The sequence below is a fragment of the Oncorhynchus mykiss genome, chromosome 19 (genome assembly GCF_013265735.2).
Source record: "Oncorhynchus mykiss isolate Arlee chromosome 19, USDA_OmykA_1.1, whole genome shotgun sequence".
Lineage (NCBI taxonomy): Eukaryota > Metazoa > Chordata > Actinopteri > Salmoniformes > Salmonidae > Oncorhynchus > Oncorhynchus mykiss.
In genome coordinates, this window is record NC_048583.1 from 45,639,102 (window position 1) to 45,663,095 (window position 23,994).

The 23,994-nt window shown below is 42.7% G+C and overlaps 1 protein-coding gene across 1 annotated transcript; it reads right to left on the reverse strand.

Moving 5' to 3' along the window:
• Positions 1-3,915: 3,915 nt before the first annotated feature.
• On the reverse strand, positions 3,916-23,876 carry mthfd1b (methylenetetrahydrofolate dehydrogenase (NADP+ dependent) 1b). Its single transcript, XM_021574488.2, has 28 exons — positions 23,591-23,876; positions 19,132-19,216; positions 18,705-18,764; positions 18,139-18,192; positions 17,840-17,976; positions 15,802-15,902; positions 15,559-15,695; positions 15,200-15,311; positions 14,859-14,986; positions 13,930-14,027; positions 13,512-13,685; positions 13,202-13,338; positions 13,035-13,081; positions 12,824-12,931; positions 12,622-12,696; positions 12,418-12,520; positions 12,026-12,102; positions 11,792-11,932; positions 11,606-11,674; positions 11,022-11,133; positions 10,784-10,923; positions 9,415-9,456; positions 5,623-5,723; positions 5,357-5,534; positions 4,864-4,971; positions 4,497-4,649; positions 4,233-4,345; positions 3,916-4,100 (listed from the first exon to the last, which is right to left on the reverse strand). The coding sequence occupies exons 1-27, from the start codon at positions 23,626-23,628 to the stop codon at positions 4,256-4,258; spliced, it is 2,805 nt and encodes a 934-aa protein (XP_021430163.1). The 5' UTR covers positions 23,629-23,876; the 3' UTR covers positions 3,916-4,100; positions 4,233-4,255.
• Positions 23,877-23,994: the final 118 nt, after the last annotated feature.

Here is a 23,994-nt window from a genome sequence, read left to right on the forward strand (position 1 = left end):
TATTCTTTAAAAGTGCCTTCCTCACCATCTTAAATAAGCATGCCCCATTCAAAAAAAAATTGAACCAGGAACAGATATAGCTCTTGGTTCTCTCCAGACCTGACTGCCTTGACCAGCACAAAAACATCCTGTAGCGTTCTGCATTAGCATCGAACATCCCAGTGATATGCAACTTTTCAGGGAAGCTAGGAAAGCTAAGGCTAGCTTTTTTCAAGCAGAAATTTGCATCCTGTAGCACAAACTCCAAAAAGTTCTGGGACACTGTAAAGTCCATGGAGAATAAGAGCACCTCCTCCCAGCTGCCCACTGCACTGAGGCTAGAAAACACTGTCAACACCGATAAATCCACTATAATTGAGAATTTCAATAAGCATTTTTCTATGGCTGGCCATGCTTTCCTCCACCCCCCACAGCAACTCGCCCAAGCCTCTCCCACTTCTCCTTCACCCAAATTCGGATAGCTGATATTCTGAAAGAGCTGCAAAATCTGGACCCCTACAAATCAGCCAGGCTAGACAATCTGGACCCTCTCTTTCTAAAATGATCTGCTGAAATTGTTGCAACCCCTATTACTTGCCTGTTCAACCTCTCTTTCATATTGTCTGAGATTCCCATAGATTGGAAAGCTGCCGCGGTCATCCTCCTCTTCAAAGGGGGAGACACTCTAGACCCAAACTGCTACAGACCTATATGTATTGTACCCTGCCTTTCTAAGGTCTTCGAAAGCCAAGTTAACAAACAGATTACCAACCATTTCGAACCACACCGTACCTTCTCCGCTATGCAATCTGGTTTCAGAGCTGGTCATGGGTGCACCTCAGCCATGCTCAAGGTCCTAAACGATATCATAACCGCCATCGATAAGAGACATTACTGTGCAGCCGTATTCATCGACCTGGCTAAGGCTTTCGACTCTGTCAATCACAACATTCTTATTGGCAGACTCAACAGCCTTGATTTCTCAAATGATTGCCTCGCCTGGTTCACCAACTACTTCTCAGATAGAGTTCAGTGTGTCAAATCGGAGGGCCTGTTGTCCGGACCTCTGGCAGTCTCTATGGGGGTGTCACAGGGTTCAATTCTTGGGCCGACTCTTCTCTGTATACATCAATGATGTCGCTCTTGCTGCTGGTGATTCTCTGATCCACCTCTATGCAGACACCATTCTGTATACCTCTGGCCCTTCTCTGGACACTGTGTTAACTAACCTCCAGACGAGCTTCAATGCCATACAACTCTCCTTCGGTGGCCTCCAACTGCTCTTAAATGCAAGTAAAACTAAATGCATGCTCTTCAACCAATCACTGCCCGCACCTGCCCGCCCGTCCAGCATCACTACTCTGGACGGTTCTGACAACTACAAATACCTATGTGTCTGGTTAGACTGTAAACTCTCCTTCCAGACTGACATTAAAACATCTCCAATACAAAATTAAATCTAGAATTGGCTTCCTATTTCGCAACAAAGCCTCCTTCACTCATGCTGCCAAACATACCCTCGTAAAACTGACCATCCTACCGAAACTCGACGATGTCATTTACAAAATAGCCTCCAACACTCTACTCAACAAACTGGATGCAGTCTATCACAGTGCCATCCGTTTTGTCACCAAAGCCCCATATACTACCCACCACTGCGACCTGTATGCACTCGTTGGCAGGCCCACTTCATACTCGTCGCCGAACCCACTGGCTCCAGGTCATCTACAAGTATCTGCTAGGTAAAGCCCCGCCTTATCTCAGCTCACTGGTCACCATAGCAGCACCCACCCGTAGCATGCACTCCAGCAGGTATATCTCACTGGTCACCCCCAAAGCCAATTCTTACTTTGGCCGCCTCTCCTTCCAGTTCTCTGCTGCCAATGACCGGAACGAACTGCAAAAATCACTAAAGCTGGAGACTCTTACCTCCCTCACTAGCTTTAAGCACCAGCTGTCAGTGCAGCTCACAGATCACTGCACCTGTACATAGCCCATCTGGGCTCTGGATGGGCCACTCAAGGACATTCAGAGACTTGTCCCAAAGACACTCCTGCGTTGTCTTGGCTGTGTGCTTAGGATCTTTGTCCTGTTGGAAGGTGAACCTTCACCCCAGTCTGAGGTCCTGAGCACTCTAGACCAGGTTTTCATTAAGGATCTCTGTACTTTGCTCTGTTCATCTTTCCCTCGATCCTGACTAGTCTCCCAGTCCCTGCCGCTGAAAAACATCTACACAGCATGATGCTGCCACCACAATGCTTCATCATAGAGATGGTGCCATGTTTCCTCTAGACGTGACGCTTGGCATTCAGGCCAAAGAGTTCAATCTCGGTTTCATCAGGCCAGAGAATCTTGTATGTCATGGTCTGAGAGTCATGGTCTGAGAGCGGGCTATGTGCCATTTACTGAGGAGTGGCTTCCGTCTGGCCACTCTACCATAAAGGCTGATTGGTGGAGTGCTGCAGAGACGGTTGTCCTTCTGGAAGGTTCTCCCATCATCACAGAGGAACTCTGTAGCTTTGTCAGAGTGACCATCGGGTTCTTGGTCACCTCCCTGACCAAGTCTTTTCTCCCCGTTTGCTCAATTTGGCCGGGCGGCCAGCTCTAAGAGTCTTGGTGGTTCCAAACTTCTTCCATATAAGGCCACTGTATTCTTGGGGACCTTCAATGATGCAGAAATGTTTTGGTACCCTTCCCAAGAGCTGTGCCTCGACACAACACTGTCTCGGAGCGCTGTGGACAATTCCGTCAACCTCACGGCTTGGGTTTTACTGACATGCACTGTCAACTCTAGAACCTTATACAGACAGGTGTGTGCCTTTCCAAATCATTATTTTTTTAATTAATTTTTTTTATCTTTACTACATTTGCAAAAAATCCAAAAAACCTGTTTCGATTTGTCATTATGGACATTTAAAAATACCTTATCCATTGAAATGTTCTGATATAAAAGTCATTAAGTAACATGCTCAAATTACACAGAATCAATTGGTGTACAGTACTTTAACAGTATTAGTCATTCTACATTAGAATACCGAACAAAGAATGGCAACAAGAACACATTTGAAGAGACACTATTACGACCAATCTTTAAACCACAAGGATAGTCACTGTCACAGAACGTTTTAAGGAAGCAATGTCAGAATTTGCTCTGCCTAATTTTCAACATTGTTTTGAATCCAAAAAAAAAACAAAAAAAAACTGTCCTTTACCAGCCCAATGGCAATAGACAGTCTAATTTACACACAAATCACACTGATAACCACCTGATTCATGAGCTGAGGTCTCCCTCTCCCCAGTGTCTCCTTACAATGTACAGTATTATCAGACAACACTGAACATCTGAAGGGTCTGATACAGTAGCTCCTGGGAAGGTTTGTTTATGTTCAGAGGTGATTATTAAAAAACATGCTCTGGTACTTCGGTGATTGAGAAAGTATTTTTTTAAACCTCCCACTTTGGGCTGTATGTCTCAATGTGTAGTTCATAGATGAATGATCTAAGAGCAAAATTAATATTTTAACTCAATTAGCCATGAAATCCCTAGTTTGAAAGCAACTTTTCTGGAAGCTGTGCCGCGCCATTTTCCCTACATTTCCCTGCACGTGGGCCAGCACCCTAGCAATTCGAGTTCTAGCCAATTAGCTTCAGCCCCTCACATTTGAGCAACAGCTAGTAAGAGGCCTGCCCAGCGTTATCAGATTAGTTTGCAGGGTGGGCCCAATGGCTCAGTGGACACGAGAGGGCAATGACGTGGTGTACATATGTGACAGTACACATTTTTCAGGGACAGCTTTTGTCTCATGAGTGCTACTTTCAGAGCTACTGGCAAAAAAGTATACAAAAAGGTACCGGATAATCTTTTTAAATGAATGTAAACAGGCAATTTCCCCCCATCTAGAATTTAATACAGAATAATATCAGGAGGACAAACCGTTTCTTAATTAAGTTTCTTTATTTTACCCTTCAGTGACCATGGGCAGAGAAAATGTACTATTGACAGACGTCAGCGACAGTGAAAAATACAGGACATTATTGACAAGGGAGAGAAGAGCTTCCAGTTACTACTCCATCACATTTCATTAGGGCTTGTTTTGGGGGCTGCAGACCACAGATCACCTCTGTTAATGGAAAGATAAAGATAGCACAACAGAGAGAAAAATAACAAGAATCATTACAGACATCAACCATATCTGTATGCTTGTATGGGTTGTTGCATAATTTGTATAGCTGTAATGTAGCGGATTCCTTACCGTTAAAAAGGGTGGAGCCCCTCTTAGAAGAGTCCGTTGACCTGCTCAGTCTCAGGGTCTAGGTCAATGTCATAGAAACAGGGCCTTGTGGGCAGCCCTGGAATTGTGGGCATCTAGGATGGGGCCAAAAAATTAATAAACTGTACAAGTACTTTGTGTCCTCTGATCAAGAGATTGATTTGACTCTTCATTGATTCAGTTGATTTTCTGTTGAGCTCATGGATATTTTAAATATAGTTATTCTCCAGGCCAGTGCTTTCTTACCGTGCCAACAAGAGGGTAGAGGAACCCAGCACCCACACTGGCACGGATGTCTCTGATGGGCAGGACGAAACCTGTGGGCACGCCCTTCTTATCCGCCTCGTGGGACAGGGACAGGTGGGTCTTTGCCATGCAGATGGGCAGATTCCCAAAGCCCTGAACAAAACAAATATGGCGTTCATTGAAAGGAGAGTAAAACCTCAAATAGAGATGTGAACCCTCCAGACTGTTTTCTTGAACCTTCAAGGTAAAGGTTGAAAATGTGCTCCAGAAATCAATGAATAGTGTGCTACAAACAAATAGGTTTTATACAAAACATGTAAACAAAGAACCGTCTCCATTAAACGCCTTGGTCTCACAGCTATTGTACCTGTTTGGTGTAGAGCTCCACCTTGTGCTGGGCATCTGGCAGCAGCTCTATGTCATCAGCCCCATAGATCTTCTGAGCAATGATCCGGATCTTATCCGCAATGGGCAGCTACAAGCGATTCAGACAGACAAAAATACACATTCGTACAACATAGGAGTACCATAGAACTGGTTCAGGTCATCTACACTGGTTCTCCAACATGTTTAAATGTAATGCACGCATTTGCAACAGTACCAACAGTACATGAGGAGAAAGATTAAGTTATACTATTCTGGGAAATCACTTGATGTATAAATATTATGATCAAAACAGTCATCTAGGTCTCAGAAGTAAATCAGTGATTTATTTTATCTACAGACATGACTGATGAGATGAATGGAAGACAAATTATTGATTTCATCAATTGATTTCCTGAGCAGGATGAAATCAATATCAGTATCAATGTAATATAGTGAAAAACAAGGTCTTTGACTGAGGCCGACACTCGCTTTACCTCGACATCATAGAGGAACTTGAAGTCACTGGGGGCCTCAGAAGCCCTCTGCACAGCCTGTCCCAGGGCCACGGCACCAGCACCCCCTTCAGCCCAGTGAGAGCAGCGCACCGCATCAAAGGCCCCTACCTCCTTGGCCAGGGTGCAGATCAGGTCCAGCTCTGATTCAGTGTCCGTCCTACAGTCAGGGAGACACAGGTCAGAGGTCAAAACACTGGACAAGAGGGGTAAAATAGTTTCAGATGCTCACCATGACTAGGACTTACTTGAAAGCGTTGACGGCCACCACCACTGGCACTCCAAAGTGCCTGGCATTCTCCACTTGTTTCCTCATGTTACTGCAGCCCTTCTCCAGCAGCTCAAGGTTCTACACAGAAACACACAAGTTTTTTTTATTTTTTATATACAGCTATTATATAATGTACAGTCGTGCTTTGTAGAGACACTCGAGAGGGAGTTAAGTGGAGCTATTTTCTACTCACATCAATGATCACATGTAGCCATGGTCCATGTAAAATCAAGGTAGCATGTGAACTGGACCTAATTGCACTGCATAATGGATGAACTAATTGCATCAGATGAGAATTGTGTCACAAGACACAAAGCAAATACCACACACACGCTCTTGATGCCTTCTAATGAAGTCTTACGACTAGGGTGCTTACGGTGACTGTCTTACAGCCACATGATAATGGTCCATTCTAAATCAAAACAAATTTCACAAACTAAATAATGTATGTAAAGACAAGCTTAAATCAAGAATAGTGTGATAAGCTAATATTTTCACCCATCACTTGTGAATGATGCCCATCATAAGGAAAACAGCACATGCTTTTTTTCTCCTCCTACTTTTTCAAATCATAGTCGCACACCTCATATAGCCTAGCCCATTGACCTGTTTCGGTAAGGTTGATATCACAACTAAAGTAATCAAAAAACTTCTTAAAATGAAGCACATTAATCCGCTTTACAACGGGTGTAGAGCCTAACTGACATACATGCGTGAGTTTCAAGTTTGGGGAAGTTCATTTTCACTATAAAAAAGCACCTTAATAATAAAAGCATTACATGCATAATTGCATTTGTGGTCACATTTGAGAATGGTGTGTTCTGCTAATGGAACATTCCCACAACCGACTGCAGTGTGTGCATTGCTGCACTTATGTGAATAAATAACCAAATAGTTCAACATTTTAGGCTAAACCTGCTCATCTATCGAGTCAGGCTCATTGCTTGAAACAGGTTTTTTGATGCTAGTGGTTGTATTAATTCGAGATCTATCACATCCCACAACTGCCCTAAAATATGTTTGGAATATTTATTTTTAAAATCGCACAGAATAAGTCAACTTTTGTACTATGGAGGATAGTAGATTGACATACAGTGCCGTGCGAAAGTATTCGGCCCCCTTGAACTTTGTGACCTTTTGCCACATTTCAGGCTTCAAACATAAAGATATAAAACTGTATTTTTTGTGAAGAATCAACAACAAGTGGGACACAATCATGAAGTGGAACGAGATTTATTGGATATTTCAAACTCTTTTAACAAATCAAAAACTGAAAAATTGGGCGTGCAAAATTATTCAGCCCCCTTAAGTTAATACTTTGTAGCGCCACCTTTTTCTGCGATTACAGCTGTAAGTCGCTTGGGGTATGTCTCTATCAGTTTTGCATATCGAGAGACTGAAATGTTTTCCCATTCCTCCTTGCAAAACAGCTCGAGCTCAGTGAAGTTGGATGGAGAGCATTTGTGAACAGCAGTTTTCAGTTCTTTCTACAGATTCTCGATTGGATTCAGGTCTGGACTTTGACTTGGCCATTCTTACACCTGGATATGTTTATTTTTGAACCATTCCATTGTAGATTTTGCTTTATGTTTTGGATCATTGTCTTGTTGGAAGACAAATCTCCGTCCCAGTCTCAGGTCTTTTGCAGACTCCATCAGGTTTTCTTCCAGAATGGTCCTGTATTTGGCTCCATCCATCTTCCCATCAATTTTAACCATCTTCCCTGTCCCTGTTGAAGAAAAGCAGGCCCAAACCATGATGCTGCCACCACCATGTTTGACAGTGGGGATAGGGTGTTCAGGGTGATGAGCTGTGTTGCTTTTACGCCAAACATAACATTTTGCATTGTTGCCAAAAAGTTCAATTTTGTTTTCATCTGACCAGAGCACCTTCTTCCACTTTTTATGGATATCTTTAAGACATGGCTTTCTTCTTGCCACTCTTCCATAAAGGCCAGATTTGTGCAATATACGACTGATTGTTGTCCTATGGACAGAGTCTCCCACCTCAGCTGTAGATCTCTGCAGTTCATCCAGAGTGATCATGGGCCTCTTGGCTGCATCTCTGATCAGTCTTCTCCTTGTATGAGCTGAAAGTTTAGAGTGACGGCCAGGTCTTGGTAGATTTGCAGTGGTCTGATACTCCTTCCATTTCAATATTATCGCTTGCACAGTGCTCATTGGGATGTTTAAAGCTTGGGAAATATTTTTGTATCCAAATCCGGCTTTAAACTTCTTCACAACAGTATCTCGGACCTGCCTGGTGTGTTCCTTGTTCTTCATGATGCTCTCTGCGCTTTTGACGGACCTCTGAGACTATCACAGTGCAGGTGCATTTATACGGAGACTTGATTACACACAGGTGGATTGTATTTATCATCATTAGTCATTTAGGTCAACATTGGATCATTCAGAGATCCTCACTGAACTTCTGGAGAGAGTTTGCTGCACTGAAAGTAAAGGGGCTGAATAATTTTGCACGCCCAATTTTTCAGTCTTTGATTTGTTAAAAAAGTTTGAAATATCCAATAAATGTCGTTCCACTTCATGATTGTGTCCCACTTGTTGTTGATTCTTCACAAAAAAATAAAGTTTTATATCTTCATGTTTGAAGCCTGAAATGTGGCAAAAGGTCGCAAAGTTCAAGGGGGCCGAATACTTTCGCAAGGCACTGTAGTAGGCTAGGGCTTTTGCTGTTCGTTAGGCCTACTCATCTTGTTGGCTGCCGAAAAGTAAATGTGGACAGTTCTTCCAAAATGCTCCTCGGAATTGAATAAGGACATGCGCAGTTGCATCCCGGATGTGTCTGTCTTCACTTGTAGCCTGTGAGAAAGGCCTGATCATGTGAATGAGAGCTATGTGAGTGAAAGGTGCTTCGGCATACAGCTGGGAGAATGGAAATATTATATTCAGCCCAAACGCACAATGGCCACAAAAGGAATGGATTTTTTTAGGGGGCATTACGGCCACACAAAGGGGATGCAGCCTGGAAATTTGAGGCATTATCAAGTGCTTGTCAAATTGTGAATGAGAGACTGATGAAGTGTGAACAGCCTACGCAAAAAAAACAAAGCAGAGCTCATGCCTTTCATGCAACTTTTTTCAAATCATTAGTTGCATCATGCAGCCTAAGAATGAATTAAAAATCTAGCCCATAACTGAAGTTACATAAATAACTCTAAATTAAGCATGTTCCTTTATTAACCACTCAACACAGAATTGCCTCATGTGCGCACTCCCTCAAATTGTTCAGAGAAAATATCCTTCCTATTTTATTCAGCTATGTTCAATTGTATTCCGATTACTATAAATAATGCCATTGAATTCTAAGCCAATCTTGTCTGCTAAATGAACTAGCGTAGCCCTCAGAATTATGGCATAGCCAGATCACAGCCTAACATAAGATCAACCTATGCTGTACTGTTCCTCTGGTGTAGGCTATATTACATGGATTTATTATACTTTTTAAAATTGAGATGTTCCAAAAGATCTGCATCAGTGGCTTGTAGGTTATGCATGGAGGCCAGCAGATGCTAAACGTGTTTATGTTAATTAACGGTCAATTACTATGACCGGCTGACAATTTCATGACCACCACAGCTCTACTTAAAACCAACTTGTGCAGAGGATGAGCAATATGCCATTAACAGAACATTATCATAAAAGGGAAGTGGTACATTTAGGATGGCTGCTCTTTCCCTGATGTGATGCGGTGTAAAAAGGTTGGGGCTGAAGTGAGAGAGTGGGGGTGAGGCGCAGAAGTGTCTTACCTCTTCCACATATTCTTTGGGCAGGGCCATCCCAGCAGTAACCTGCATCAAAGGAGAAAGATCAGTCAAAAAGCTATCAAATTACTAACCTAGAACAAACAATAAGGGACCGTATCCCTATTCCCTGTCCAAGGACATGAAACATACTAGTGTTTGTGGGGATAGAGCTAAAGCAGCAGAATGACAGGTCTTCCTGTGTGACCGCCAAGCAGGAAATGGAATTACATTCTCAACAGTGCACCTGCATTGATTGAAGCGGGATAGGACATTCTATAGGAGAGAATATATACACTACCAATCAAAAGTTTAGGGTCACTTAGAAATGTCCTTGTTTTTGAAATAAAAGCAAACAACATCAAATTGATCAGAATACAGTGTAGACATTGTTAATGTTGCAAATGACTATTGTAGCTGGAAACGGCAGATTTTTAATAAATATCTACATAGGCGTACAGAGGCCCATTATCAGCAACCCCCACTCCTGTGTTCCAATGGTTCCAATTTTATAATTTTAGAGGGCTAATCGATCATTAGAAAACCCTTTTGCAATGATGTTAGCACAGCTGAAAACTGTTGTTCTGATTAAAGAAGCAATACAACTGGCCTTCTTTAGACTAGTTGAGTATCTGGAGCATCAGCATTTGTGGGTTCGATTACAGGCTCAAAATGGCCAGAAACAAGGACCTTTCTTCTGAAACTCAAAAGTCAATTTTTGTTCTGAGAAATGAAGGCTATGCCATGAGAGAAATTGCCAAGAAACTGAAGATCTCGTACAACGGTGTACTACTCCCTTCACAGAACAGCACAAACTGGCTCTAACAAGAATAGAAAGAGGAGTGGGAGGCCCGGTGCACAACTGAGCAAGAGGACAAGTACATTAGAGTGTCTAGTTTGAGAAACGGACACCTCACAAGTCCTCAACTGGCAGCTTCATTGAATAGTACACACAAAACACCAGACTCAACGTCAACAGTGAAGAGGCGACTCCGGGATGCTGGCCTTCTATGCAAAATGGAATATTTCCAGCTACAATAGTCATTTACAACATTCACACTGTATTTCTGATCAATTTGATGTTATTTTAAATAAAACATTTAAAAAGTGCTTTTCTTTAAAAGAACAAGGACATTTAAGTGACCCCAAACTTTTGAACGGTATATATGACATTAATATGTGAACATTCTCTAGGTTGTTCTGATGATTATAATTGACCACACTGAGCAACCGCTACTCTTCTTTTGAGGGGGCAAACCTGCCCTTTAATAGTTTTTTTCTGAAGCAGTCTTTCTGAAAGCTGCCCATTGGCACCACCATTAGAACAAGGATAGAAAGATTTCAAAGACCCCCAGTAAACTGTGCAGTCACTCACCGTTGGCCCACCTCCATGCATCTTCAGGGCACGGACGGTGGCCACCAGCACCACCACGTGAGGCCGCAGGCCGGAGTAGCGGCATTTGATGTTGAAGAATTTCTCCATGCCGATGTCAGCGCCGAACCCAGCCTCAGTCACTGTCCCATGAGAGAAACAACCAACACGCACATTACAAGAGGTGTTCATCATTTTGTTTCTTGCCAAGGGAGAGGCTGTGTGTTTCAGCTCCACTTACCCACAAATCCCTCCGGGCCGACCAGCTTCAGGGCTATCTTATCAGCCAGGACGGAGGAGTTGCCGTGGGCGATGTTGGCGAAAGGTCCGGCGTGGACGAACACGGGGGTTCCCTGTAGAGAAACTCCTCTCAATCATCCAGCAGCAGAACACACACTCAGCCAGTGGCAATGTCCCCACTCTGACTCACAGAAGTCAAGTCTACCACATCAAACACAGAATCACATATCTGCAGTCAACAAACTTAGCTAAGCAAGTTCTAGGCTTTGGAATATCTGTTGATATGATACAAATAGATTAGCTACTTTGTACCCAATCCTGCCCTCAGAACTTCTCAAAGAGAAACAGGGGATTAGTAACTAAACTAAAAACAGCCACAAGCACACGCTATCTGTCTTCTCCAGACTGTGTCATCACTGCTCTGTGAGAACATAGGATGCTTCACATCCACACTACCCTAACCAATTAAATAATCTGAAACCCATTTTCCCACATGGCTTTGCTTCCCTCTCCTCTCCTCCAGTTGCCAGGCCAGTACAGTTCCACCCTGAGGAGCTCCCTCCCTCCCCTCTCTGTCCCGCCCACCTCCAGAGTCTGCATCAAGTTGGGCTTGATGGCATCCCTCATCAGCACAGTCAGGGCTCCACTCACACCCTGCACACAGAGGGAACAATGAAATGGTGAGAATCTTTTAAGGAACAAGCACTCATCACAAACCTCAACTGTCTATGTGTTGGTTGACAGTGTGAGGGGGAGACTAGGGCCAATTACCAGGTCCTCTGTGGTGATGGGCTGCCCACTGCGGCTGGTTGCCACCACCATTTTGGCCAGGCGCTGGCGCATGTCCTTCAGGCTGCTGGTGAGAGCCAGCACGGCCATGATCTCACTGGCCACTGTGATGCTGAACTGAGCCTGGGGGAGGAGGACAGAACTAGAGTCAACAGCAGTATCAGTGGGCGACTAACTAATGAAAGAAAAGCATGTGTACTATGAACTTTTACATACCTCCCTAGTGTGTCCCTTCTCAGTTGGCGATTGGCCAATGGTGATCTTCCTCAGGAAACGATCATTGGTGTCTAACACTGAAATGACACAAAGACCCATTAAAACACTGTTCTACATCTCAACACTGACATGTCATAGTATAGCAGGGATCTCCAACCCAGTTTCTGGAGAGCTACCCTCCTGTACGTTTTCACTCCAACCCCAGTTGTAACTAACCTGGTTCAGCTTATCAACCAGCTAATTATTACAATCAGGTGTGCTAGATTAGGGTAGGAGTGAAAACATACAGGACTGTAGCTCTCCAGGACCAGGGTTCGAGAGCCCTGTAGTATAGTATACATTATACACAACAGTCAGGCCACTCAGGGTACATATCCAGTAGTCTTCAGTACCTCTGTGCCAGGTGATGGAGTCAGGGTCCATGTCTAGTCGGGCAAAGCGGGTTATCTCCTCCTCGGTCAGAGTGGTGGGGTCAGTCTTCTCAATGCCCAGTCTCTACAGGGATCACATACAGAGACAATAGTAGAGAAATTCCCTCCCTAAGACAGTCAAGATAATAATGGCATTGTCATCCACGGATACAATTGAGTTTGTACCTTTAGTCTGTTTATCTGGATGGGGGAGAATGTCCTCTGACCTCCACTAAGAGGGACCAGACGGTTATATAAAGCCTGTGGGAGAGGGAATGAGTGAGAAAGATAAGAAATGGACCAACACACACATTAATCAAACATGGAATACCACCTTGTGCAGTGCAATCTTTCTCAAGAACAGATGTCAGCAACCGAGAGGGTTCACCTTGTCTGTTTGGGTGGCTTCATGGAACAGACGGGCGTCTATGGCGGCCGCCACCAGGTTGTTGGCAGCTGTGATGGCGTGGATATCTCCCGTGAGGTGGAGGTTGAACTGAAATCATAATTAAACCATATAGTCAAATATAGCTTTATACTGAAACCCCTTCCTGAATGATCAATGTCTGGAACAGAATGGAAATCATTCAGTGCTGTACCTCCTCCATGGGAATTACTTGAGAATATCCACCTCCAGCAGCACCTCCTGTAGATAGAACATTCCAGGCATTTAGCATTGATAACAACTGAGCATTGATAAAGCCTTATATTTTCCCACAAAAGGCATCCAACCAGTCAGTAAAGGGCAGCATCACTCAGTGCTCACCTTTGATTCCGAAGGTGGGGCCTTGGGAGGGCTGGCGGACACAGGCGAAGACATTGAGCTTCATGTGAGCCCCCAGAGCCTGGACCAGTCCTATGGTGGTGGTGCTCTTTCCCTCTCCCAGTGGGGTGGGGGTGATTCTAGAGGTACAGACAACATTAACACTGGTGTGAAACATTTCCGAGAGCATAATAGATAATCAATCTTGATAAATGAAGAGTTCTGTACCAGGCCACTGTAGTCGAAAAGGAGCACATTTTCCATGTTACATCTACAACACAACAAGAACACAAGTTTATTGTACAGAGCATACCCAGTGACCACCACGTATTTCCCATCAGGCTGTGCCCGCAGGCGACTGATGATGTCCAGCTGCACCTTGGCCTTGGTCTTCCCATAGAGCTCCAACTCGTCCGACAGCAGCCCCACCTCCATGGCCAGTCGGTCGATGGGCTTGGGCACGCAGGAACGCGAGATCACAATGTCACTGAGGGCCACAGTCAGGTCACACATTTATTCAGCAGCAACAGCAGACAGGAAATGTCATGGAAGTCCCTGAGGACCAAATTTAGGGCTTTCAAACATGAAGTAGAGAACCAAAATTAGACTAGAGCACATACTTTAGTGGAAGGTTGAAAAAAGTACGAAAAGTATGAAAACTTACTAAACGACTAAAAAATAAAGTGATTCCACATCAGAGGGAAAGTTATGCAGAGGATGAGGGGACAAACCTTGGCACAGGCTTCTGCAGGATGAGCTTGGTGTAGGTGATGCTCCACTTGCCTGGCTGGTGAGACTCCAGGAAGCGCTTGGCACTTAGCACTGTGTTCTGGAGATGAAGAGAAACAACAAAGCACACAGCCAATGAAAAGCTCAGTTTACACATTTAGATTGTATTTATTATGGATCCCAATTAGCTGCTGCCTCCATCCTGGGGTCCAGCAAAAAATATGGCAGCTATATACATTACACAGAAAACTTTACAACACATTAAGTGTGCGCCCTCAGGCCACTACTCTACAACACCAAATCCATGTACACATGTGAGTATAGTGCGCATGTGTGTATAGATTGGAATTTGTACCAAACTCGAAACACAATTCGCTTCTATGGTTATGCCTTATAGACAAAAGCCATTCATTCTCACTGAATGTGCTCTGTGCAACTGTGGATTGCACAGTGCCATAAAAGTGAATAAAACATTGCTTTCCATATATTATGTTGTTAGAATTCCATTACCTCAGAGGATTACCAGACATAAACAAATGAGTGTCTGAAATAACACCTCATCTACTACAAAATTCTCCACATTCAGTTTAACAGAGTCTGTCTTTGCCATGATGTCATGCTGCGTAAACAGTTGAGCGAATGGCATTGATGAAGTCACAGGACAGGGAGCTGCTCCATCACAAATAAATACCACTTTTCCCCTGAAATGTGAATTTCTCACAGGATGAATTTTGGAGGCGGTGTGGTTTGTGTGATTACTAGTAGGGATGCCACTGCCTTTGTGGTGGAGGTGGATCGGTAAGCTACACTCACGTGATGAGTAACCTTGCCTAAGATCTGAGGACTCATTTTCCTAAGCCTTAGCTTGCTGGACTAACTTATAAGGTATACAGACAACCGCCGTGTTCAATACCCAGTTGTTCCCAACTACCTGCATGAGCATGGCCACAGTCATGGGCCCCACTCCTCCTGGTACTGGAGTGATGAAGCCAGCCTGCTCCTTAACAGAGGAGTAGTGCACATCCCCCACCACACGCTTCCCACTGGGCCGCGTCTCATCTGAGGAGCACAGAAAGGAACCATGCCGTCAACACAAGCACCCCTAAATGTTACCTACAATGCCCCTAAATGTTACCCATGAAGAGAAGTACCAGCTCGATGGAGAACCGATGATTCACTCCATGTTTATCTCACATTTATTCTAAAAAAATCTTTAAAAAAAAGAAAAGAGTACTTGTCAAAATGGAATCCAATGGAGGGGACCATACTAACCTGGGATGTGATTAATGCCGCAGTCGATGACCACCGCTCCCTTCTTCACCCAATCCCCCTTCACCATCTCTGCTTTCCCAATCCCAACCACCAAGATGTCTGCTCTGCCCACCTGGAAAGAGAGGGGACTGGATGGATCTCCTCACTATACTAGTTTGTTTCGTGGCACAAGTCTGTCAATCTAATAAACAGTAGTGCTCCGGTATGTGGGATCTGTATGTGACATGTCATCTACCTGTATACATCATCATGATGAGTTGCCTGTAGTACATGTTTATATGGATAGCAATGGCCTGTATATATGGTTAAGTGTTTTCATGTTCTGAGTGAGCATGTGACATATCCTGGGCTTGGGTTACCTCAGCAGCGAGGTCAGCAGTCTTTGAGTGGCAGGTTGTCACGGTAGCGTGGTTCCACAGCAGTAGGTCATGCATGGGCGCGCCCACAATCTTACTGCGGCCAATCACCACAGCTCTCTTCCCGGCCACAGAAACACCTGCACAGATGCACTGCAGTGTCAATCATTAAATTAAGCACTTCTACATATGAAGTAATTCAGCTCATTAGCATTGGCTCATAACTAGTTTCTCTGCTGTACCCACCAGTCTGTCTGATGAGCTCCATGCAGCCGTTAGGAGTACAGGGGATGAAACAGTCACCCAAGTCCCCCCGGGACAGCTTCCCAGCATTTATACAGGTCAGACTAGGAACACACACACACACACACAGTGCAATCCGTTTTGTCACCAAAGCCCCATATACTACCCACCATTGCGACCTGTACGCTCTCGTTGGCTGGCCCTCGCTTCATACTCGTCGCCAAACCCACTGGCTCCATGTCATCTACAAGACCCTGCTAGGTAAAGTCCCCCCTTATCTCAGCTCGCTGGTCACCATTGAATCTCCCACCAGCATGCACACGCTCCAGCAGGTATATCTCTCTAGTCACCCCCAAAACCAATTCTTTCTTTGGCCGCCTCTCCTTCCAGTTCTCTGCTGCCAATGACTGGAACGAACTACAAAAATCTCTGAAACTGGAAACACTTATCTCCCTCACTAGCTTTAAGCACCAACTGTCAGAGCAGCTCACAGATTACTGCACCTGTACATAGTCCACCTATAATTTAGCCCAAACAACTACCTCTTTCCCTACTGTATTTAATTTATTTATTTATTTTGCTCCTTTGCACCCCATTATTTTTATTTGTACTTTGCACATTCTCCCATTGCAAATCTACCATTCCAGTGTTTTACTTGCTATATTGTATTTACTTTGCCACCATGGCCTTTTTGCCTTTACCTCCCTTATCTCACCTAATTTGCTCACATCGTATATAGACTTGTTTATACTGTATTATTGACTGTATGTTTGTTTTACTCCATGTGTAACTCTGTGTCGTTGTATGTGTCGAACTGCTTTGCTTTATCTTGGCCAGGTCGCAATTGTAAATGAGAACTTGTTCTCAACTTGCCTACCTGGTTAAATAAAGGTGAAAGAAATAAATAAAAACACACAGAGTACACTCATTATGAGCATCCGCCATCCAGTTTCTAACCAATAAGAGTTAGTCATACTTTCACGTACTATATACACACAAACTCTTTCTGATGGTACATTGTATTTCCTAGAAAGCCTTCTTTCGTTTCCCCTTTTCAACATTGTCTCCCTAACAAGCTACGCATGATTAAAACCCTCAGGAAGAAAAAAAAATCTGTACTCTTTTGAGATGACGACATAAATCAATGTCCTCATCGTTTGCACACTGGTTATAATTCAGGCCCTGTCTTTTTAACAGGCCCAGATAAGTGCAGTACAGAAGCTCCTTTACTGGTCTCTCAGTAAGTCCAGAGAACAATCTGAATCAATAGAGTCAATTAGAGGAGCAAGAGATTAATGGAGCTTCCTAAACACCAACACAAAAGGCCTGCATCCTCTAAACACACAGCCTGTATCAGCATCACTGTCCAATAAACACAATATAATCATGGCTTACACTACACAAATGGAACTAGAACACTTCCAGTGGCAAAAAATGGTTTCACTAACCAAATTAACATACAGTTTATGCGAGTAAAGTCATACCAGATTAAAAAAATTAATTACAACAGCTGTGATGGAAACAGGAAGTCTCGTTACAATTTTATAAATGCAGACAGTTCATTTGTTCGTTCGACATGGTGGGATCTTTTTGTGTCTGTAAAATTAATTAAGTGAGAAATGGTAGTGGAAATTCCATTATGCGCAACTATTGATATAAAAACCATCATATCGCAGTAAACTTGGAGTCAATGGACGGTATGGTGTGTGGTCCTCCCACTACGACTTGGCAAACCATGCAGTTCATTAGGCTACAGATTAAATCAATTCTGATGAACTTCACAGAGTGGTGAAAGTGCAGTGATCTTGATGCTCCTTTCCAATAAATAGCGAGGTTCTGATTGTGGGTAAATGATGATCGATGCTTGACTGTCGTTTGACAAATACAAATATTCCTGCTCTTATCCATAATAATCTCATCCCAAGTCAGCTTGGTGGAAACACCACCGGTGGGAAAACGGGCATATTTTCTTCATGCAGATTTTAGAATATTCACAAGTAAATCTGTAAACTGGTCACACAAAACACATCTCAGGGCTCACCCATCCACATCCTTCTCTGGGGCCACAACGTTGGTCACCTTCTCAGTATCTATTTTGTGGATGGAGTCCAGAGGCAGCTGAACGATGAGGCCATGGATAGCAGAGTTCTCATTCACCTCCATAATGCTGTGCAGCACCTACAGAGTGATGGGGTGTGTGAAATAGAGTGGGAGGGAAAGAAAGCTATAGAGAGAGAATGACAGACAAACAGAGTGCCAGAAAGAGGCCTGCAGAGACCACCAAGCAGAAACACTATGCAAGCTGTGAAGTTAATTAACCCCTTCAGGATCCCTCCTCACCTCATCCTCTGTGGCAGTCTTGGGGAGCCTCAGGTGTGTGGCATTAATTCCAATCTACAGTAGGCACAAGAAAAACAGAGTTTAAAGGGATACGTCGGGATTTTATCTACTTCCCCAGCGTCAGATGAATTTGTTGATACCATTTTTATGGCTCTGCATCCAGTACAAAGGAATTTAGAGGTAGTTTCGCCAGCCAATGCTAACTACCGTAAGCTCAATGACTCGAAGTCTATGGCATCTGGGAAAGTAGATTTTTTTTTTTATTTTACCTTTATTTAACCAGGCAAGTCAGTTAAGAACAAATTCTTATTTTCAATGACGGCCTGGGAACAGTGGGTTAACTGCCTGTTCAGGGGCAGAACGACAGATTTGTACCTTGTCAGCTCGGGGGTTTGAACTCGCAACCTTCCGGTTACTAGTCCAACGCTCTAACCACTAGGCTACCCTGCCGCCCCAGATAAAGGGCCATTGCCAAAATCGTGAAGTATCCCTTTAAGAACTAAACAGAGAACAATTTGGAATATGTATGAAACAGGAACGATCACATCAGGCATTCTGTTATTTACCTCAGCTGCTGCCTTCAGCTTCATGCTGATGTAGAGGTTTGAATCATCTCTGTCCCCCACCTGAAAAGTGCACAGCAAAATTGAGAAATCTGTAGTCTTTGTTTGTTCCAATAATGCTTTTACAAACTAGTCAATAACCAATGTTAGACCATTAATAAATTATGTTTCATATTTTAGCTAGCGCCATATAACAGACAAAGTATACGAATGGAATTAGCCCCTCCACTCGGAGCTAGTGGTTCTGAATCTGACTGAGGCAAGATATGACCCAAGGCTATATTCTGTAATCATTTTAGCATAGAGCACAAATTTGTGACTCTCAAAATGATACAAAACCCTACCCATTTCCCATTTAAGGAAACGGGCCATGGGAAGAATCAGAATCAAGATTTGAACTAGAGCCCTTACAACATACTCTTGCACTTACCTGTAACACAACCAGACCTGGTCGAAAATTTGGGTCCTGCGTCTTCATCTGCGCCACATCCTTCTTCAGCCTCTCCCTTACCTGCCTGTGGACACAAAAGGAGCTGCGGTCAATCTCTCAGGAAGAAAGCAGGGGGACAGTTATTCAGGGTTAGAACCTGGTATGTCCTACAGGGATGTGGTGTGCCCAGAGACCTCTGAAGCCATGGACCTCCACCCTTCAACCGTCCACATGGCACCTTGGAGCATCCAATAGGTGAGGTACAGCATGACTACCAGCTGAGAGACAACTACAGGGGTATGGAGGAGAGCACCCCCAGGAATGCAATGCTGGGAAGGAGCCCTAATGGCACGTAGGTACTCAGACCACAGGCAATCTTGGATGTAGTTGGCCATTTTGGCATGGGAGAGACCGCAATGTCCTACGCAACAACTTTAGAACTCATTACTATGCATCTGCACAGTTCTTCCTGTAAATGTGTTTTGTACAATGTTCAAAGTAGTCCTTGTGCATAGAGTTCTATGGTTTGTTAAACTTTGAAATCAATGGTTTTTGTTTGGTATACATTAAAGTCTCCGCGTAATTCCGTTACCATGGAATTGCCCTACACTAAATGATGTCAACGGAAATCCTTCGGTCCACCCAAATGAGGCCACCTGGAAGGGGCATCTCAGCAGCACAGCATCTTAAGCATTTTATTGCAACTAAAACAGTTACATGAGTGAGTTAAGAGGGATTTTAGGGTCCTCAGCAACTTCTCATGGTCTGGATGCAGACCGCCACAGTAAGACCTCTTGATTCAGTCATAGATGCAACTGAAAACCACAGTGCACAGAGTTGGATGAACAGATACCAAAGCAAAATGTGTGAGATAAGGACAAAGCTTTATCAACCTATCATAGTCCCCAACAGATTGGTGTGAGGTAATACATATGTTTTTCTGTGTTTAAAACACCCTCTGGTCTTCAACAAGATCAAATAATGATGTCTTGGAAGGTAATTTAATTGACAGGGACTAAGCAATACAAAATATACAAAAAGACTAACAAGTGCTTAAACTCACTCATGACTGCAAGATTGACTTGCTTGCAGACAGGTTGAAAGTTGGTTTCTTCAACTACTATTGAGAAATCAATGATTTTGTTTGCACATTCTGCACACAATTGAGAATACCCAATAATCAAGGTAGGCCCTACAGACACATTTCAACATCAGCTACTGCTCAGAACAGTGTTTTTACCATATTGGCATTTTTAAGGAAAGTTTCTCTAGACCTTTGACCCTGAAAACAACATTGTTCAATATAAAATAAGGAGTGTCACATGTCAATGCATCATGTGAATAATATTGCCTTCAGAGAGAAACTGATGTATGTCTGGGACTAATACTTTTTACAAGTATTTTTCCACCATGGAGCCAGTACAGTTAACACCAGTTTGTATCCACCATTTTAATCAGCATTTGTTTATAGCCTAATAGTATGTTTATTACTGTGAAACATTACTATAAAATAACTTATACTGTGCTAGGCTCAACTTGTTTTATAACCAAACTGTTACAAAGCACAGGCTAACTATATAGGACCCTATGCTTTCTCTCACTCATTGATACAAAAGGCTGACACAATTAAAGCAACTAACAATTTGCTGAACCAGTGAGTCACCAACCCTCAGATCTCTGACCCTGACAATACTACGGGTTCTCTATAAATGTTGCAGATAACAGTGGTGTCAACACTAGTCTATATTGTATCAGTACAAGGGAGTTATCTAATCCTTTATTGGTCAACACTGGCCATAGAAGGCCATCAAACAAGTGTTGTACTCTGATCAAGGCCACAGTGTAGTAGTTCCTTTGCAGCTACTCTGCAACAGCCTAGTCCACAGATTACAACAGTACTGCTTTAATGTTCCCTCTGAAATTATTTAGGTAATGAACAGCACAACTGAACTGCTTAAAGAAAAGGATGTAAGTTGAAGAATATGTGGTTTTCGGTCACTCAGCTTGAAATAGGCCTAATTGACTAATGGGTAGTATGAGTTACACAGTTAGGAGGGTACTGGCAGTCGAGTCTTGTGACAAGCATGAGTTGCTGAATAAAAGTCCCTTCAGATATCAAAAGTCAGGTTGTCACTTAAAATACTCTTGATAAAACGACATAGTCAGTCAGGTGAGTATCAAGTGGAACTGGACTTAGAACTGTTCAAAACTGAACTGGGTCCGGTTTCCCAAAAGCATCTTAAGGCTAAATTTGTTCGAACCATAGGATCTTATGATGAAAATAGCCTTACGATACCTTTGGGAAACCAGGCCCTGTTGAAAACACTGCTGGGAAACAAATATGGCACGGATGAGAAACTTTGCTGTTACTTGTTCTATGTTTTTTGACATTACAAATTAATCTACCAGACAAATCAATTGAAATTAAATGTAGGTAAATCTTGGATTACATACAATTTAATAAAGCATATCAGTGTTGTTCAATCTATCCATCCACTGGAGGTCAATATTCACATGAATAAAATAATTGGTCAAAGGCCACCTTCCGTTACATAATAATGTATCAAGGTTGGGAATAATGTAGCAACCATAAAATGTAGGGCTAGGCGGTAGGTATACCATATTTTACGATATACCTGTATTGATGCACGGAATGGTTTGGGTTTTTACTTCTATAAAAGTATTTGAATGTTTGGTTTGTTAAATGTGACACGTTGTGCGCAACATCCATTTTTATAGTTTAAAATCGCTACTTTAGTCGTCGTTCTTCGTTCTCATTCTTTCTCCCTGTTGCTTTCCACAGACCTAGTCCCGCCCCCTGTCACTCAAGGAGCGCATTAGTTGTTCCTCGACCACAAGAGACTATTTCAGTTTGTATGGTTAATGCATCACATACAGCTGTGTTGATGACAACAACGCTGTTTTCACTTTGCTTCTCAATATAAATGAAGTAGCTAACAGAAAACATTCAATGTAGCCAAAGATTATAGGGTCCCCTAGGAATCACTTATCAACCCTTTGGTTCCTACTCTGTCACAATAACTCCTCCCTAGCATTTTCATTAATTGTGATGTCAAATGCCATATCCAAGGTGCCCAGTATTATATTCTTACTTTAGAAAAATCATTCAATTTCCATGATTCCAACAGTTCACCCAAGTGTTTTGCTCTAAATCACAAGTCAAATTGCAATTGCATCATTTGGTTAAAAATAAATCCTAGATTGTTTGCTCATATTGTGCAGCCCTACGTGGCAGTGTGAAAATGATCTCAAATGAGTGCAGGAAATGTAGAAATCAATGAAAATGCTGAAAGATATTTTTAGTTTGAACTGATCAGTAAAAAAAAACTATCCAAATGGAGAAACACCCATTGAAATCCAACAGAATGTGTGTGTTGCCATCCTAAGGTCACACACTACTCTTAAAGCAAATGTAGAACTTTTATTATCAAAAACATAAAATACCGTCAAATACCATCCATCTTTTTTATTTGTATACAGTGACATGATATTTTGGCCATATCACCCACCCCTAATAAAAATAGAATGAAACATTCTAGTTCATGGTACCAACTTTGCCCAGAATGTTTTCACAATATTCCAGTGAAGCTGCAAAAATTACTGCAATATTGTTTCCATCTACTTTACCTGAGACTTACCCTGCATTCATAACCAAGTGAGAAGGTGGTATTTACCACATAGAACTGGAAAATTCCACTTGAACACACCTCCAACTGGTAATTACTTGTGGGAAACTAATCTATCCAAAATGGATCACATAATTTCCAGCAGTTAAATGGAACAAAACATTATTTATATTAAAAAATATCTAATATAATGGGGTTTACAAGAATGCTGGCTGTACTTCGAGTTTATGGTTAACAGCTTGTTGGCCATTAGCCAATCAACTAGTTCAAAGCACGTGAATGCATCCAACTGGCATTTACAACATCAGCACTGGTCATTCCACTTGGTTATGAACGCAGCATTATAGGACGACTTTCCAACTAGTAATTACCAGTTGGAGGGTCGTTCACGTCGACATCACCAAAATGGACACTGTTGCATTTAGAACTTCATGAGAATGAGATATAGAAATCTTATGTTTTTTTAGAATCTGATCCAACCTCGTTTGATGTTTGCAATATATTGGGATGAGATTCTACAGAACATCCTGAGAATAGAATGTGAGGTTGCCAAACCATGCTTGATGCACGTGGCTGTTAACGATCCAAACACTGACCCAATATCAAATACATAATCTATTTCTATGGACTGCAACAGAACGTTAGGTATGTGACGAAACCTGCCTGCTTCGAAACATGCCTGCAATGTTCCTATAGATAACGTTAACTTACACAAAATCAACATGGTGCTTTGTTATATCTGTACCATAAATGTGTGCTAGCGAGAAAATTTACAAAAACGTCCAACAGATTAGTTAAAAATGTACACTTACGCTGAAACTTCTTTTCCACTAATGATTTGTGCTGACATCGTTAGGCTAAACCAGCTCGTCCCCTAAACACAGTTAGCTAGTTATCTTCTTCCCTCTGAGTGTTGATTCTGATTACTTATGGCGGTAGAGATAGTATTGTAAGTTATATACCGTGCCAGAGTAGCTCAAATCAATAATGCTTGTAAAAAAGCCTCAATATGGCCATAAAAACTTCTGAGAATATTAGCACACGTAACTAAAGACGTAGCTAGTACTGGGTGGAGTAATCTGTATGGCTATCAAATGCTGTCAACCCGTCAGAGAACAGTCTGAGTTGAGGGCAGGAATTATTGACCAATCACGAGTCTCAAAATCATGCCAATCCAATACAACCAATAAGAAGACGTAATATGCTTTCCACCCCT

Coding starts and splice junctions, on each gene's coding strand:
- mthfd1b (XM_021574488.2), bottom strand. CDS start 23,628: ATGTCAGCACAAATCATTAGTGGAAAAGAAGTTTCAGC. Junction 5,724..9,414: donor CCAAAGAATATGTGGAAGAG/GTAAGACACTTC, acceptor GTTTCTGTGTAG/AACCTTGAGCTGCTGGAGAA. Junction 4,346..4,496: donor TCTACCCTCTTGTTGGCACG/GTAAGAAAGCAC, acceptor GCCCCATCCTAG/ATGCCCACAATTCCAGGGCT.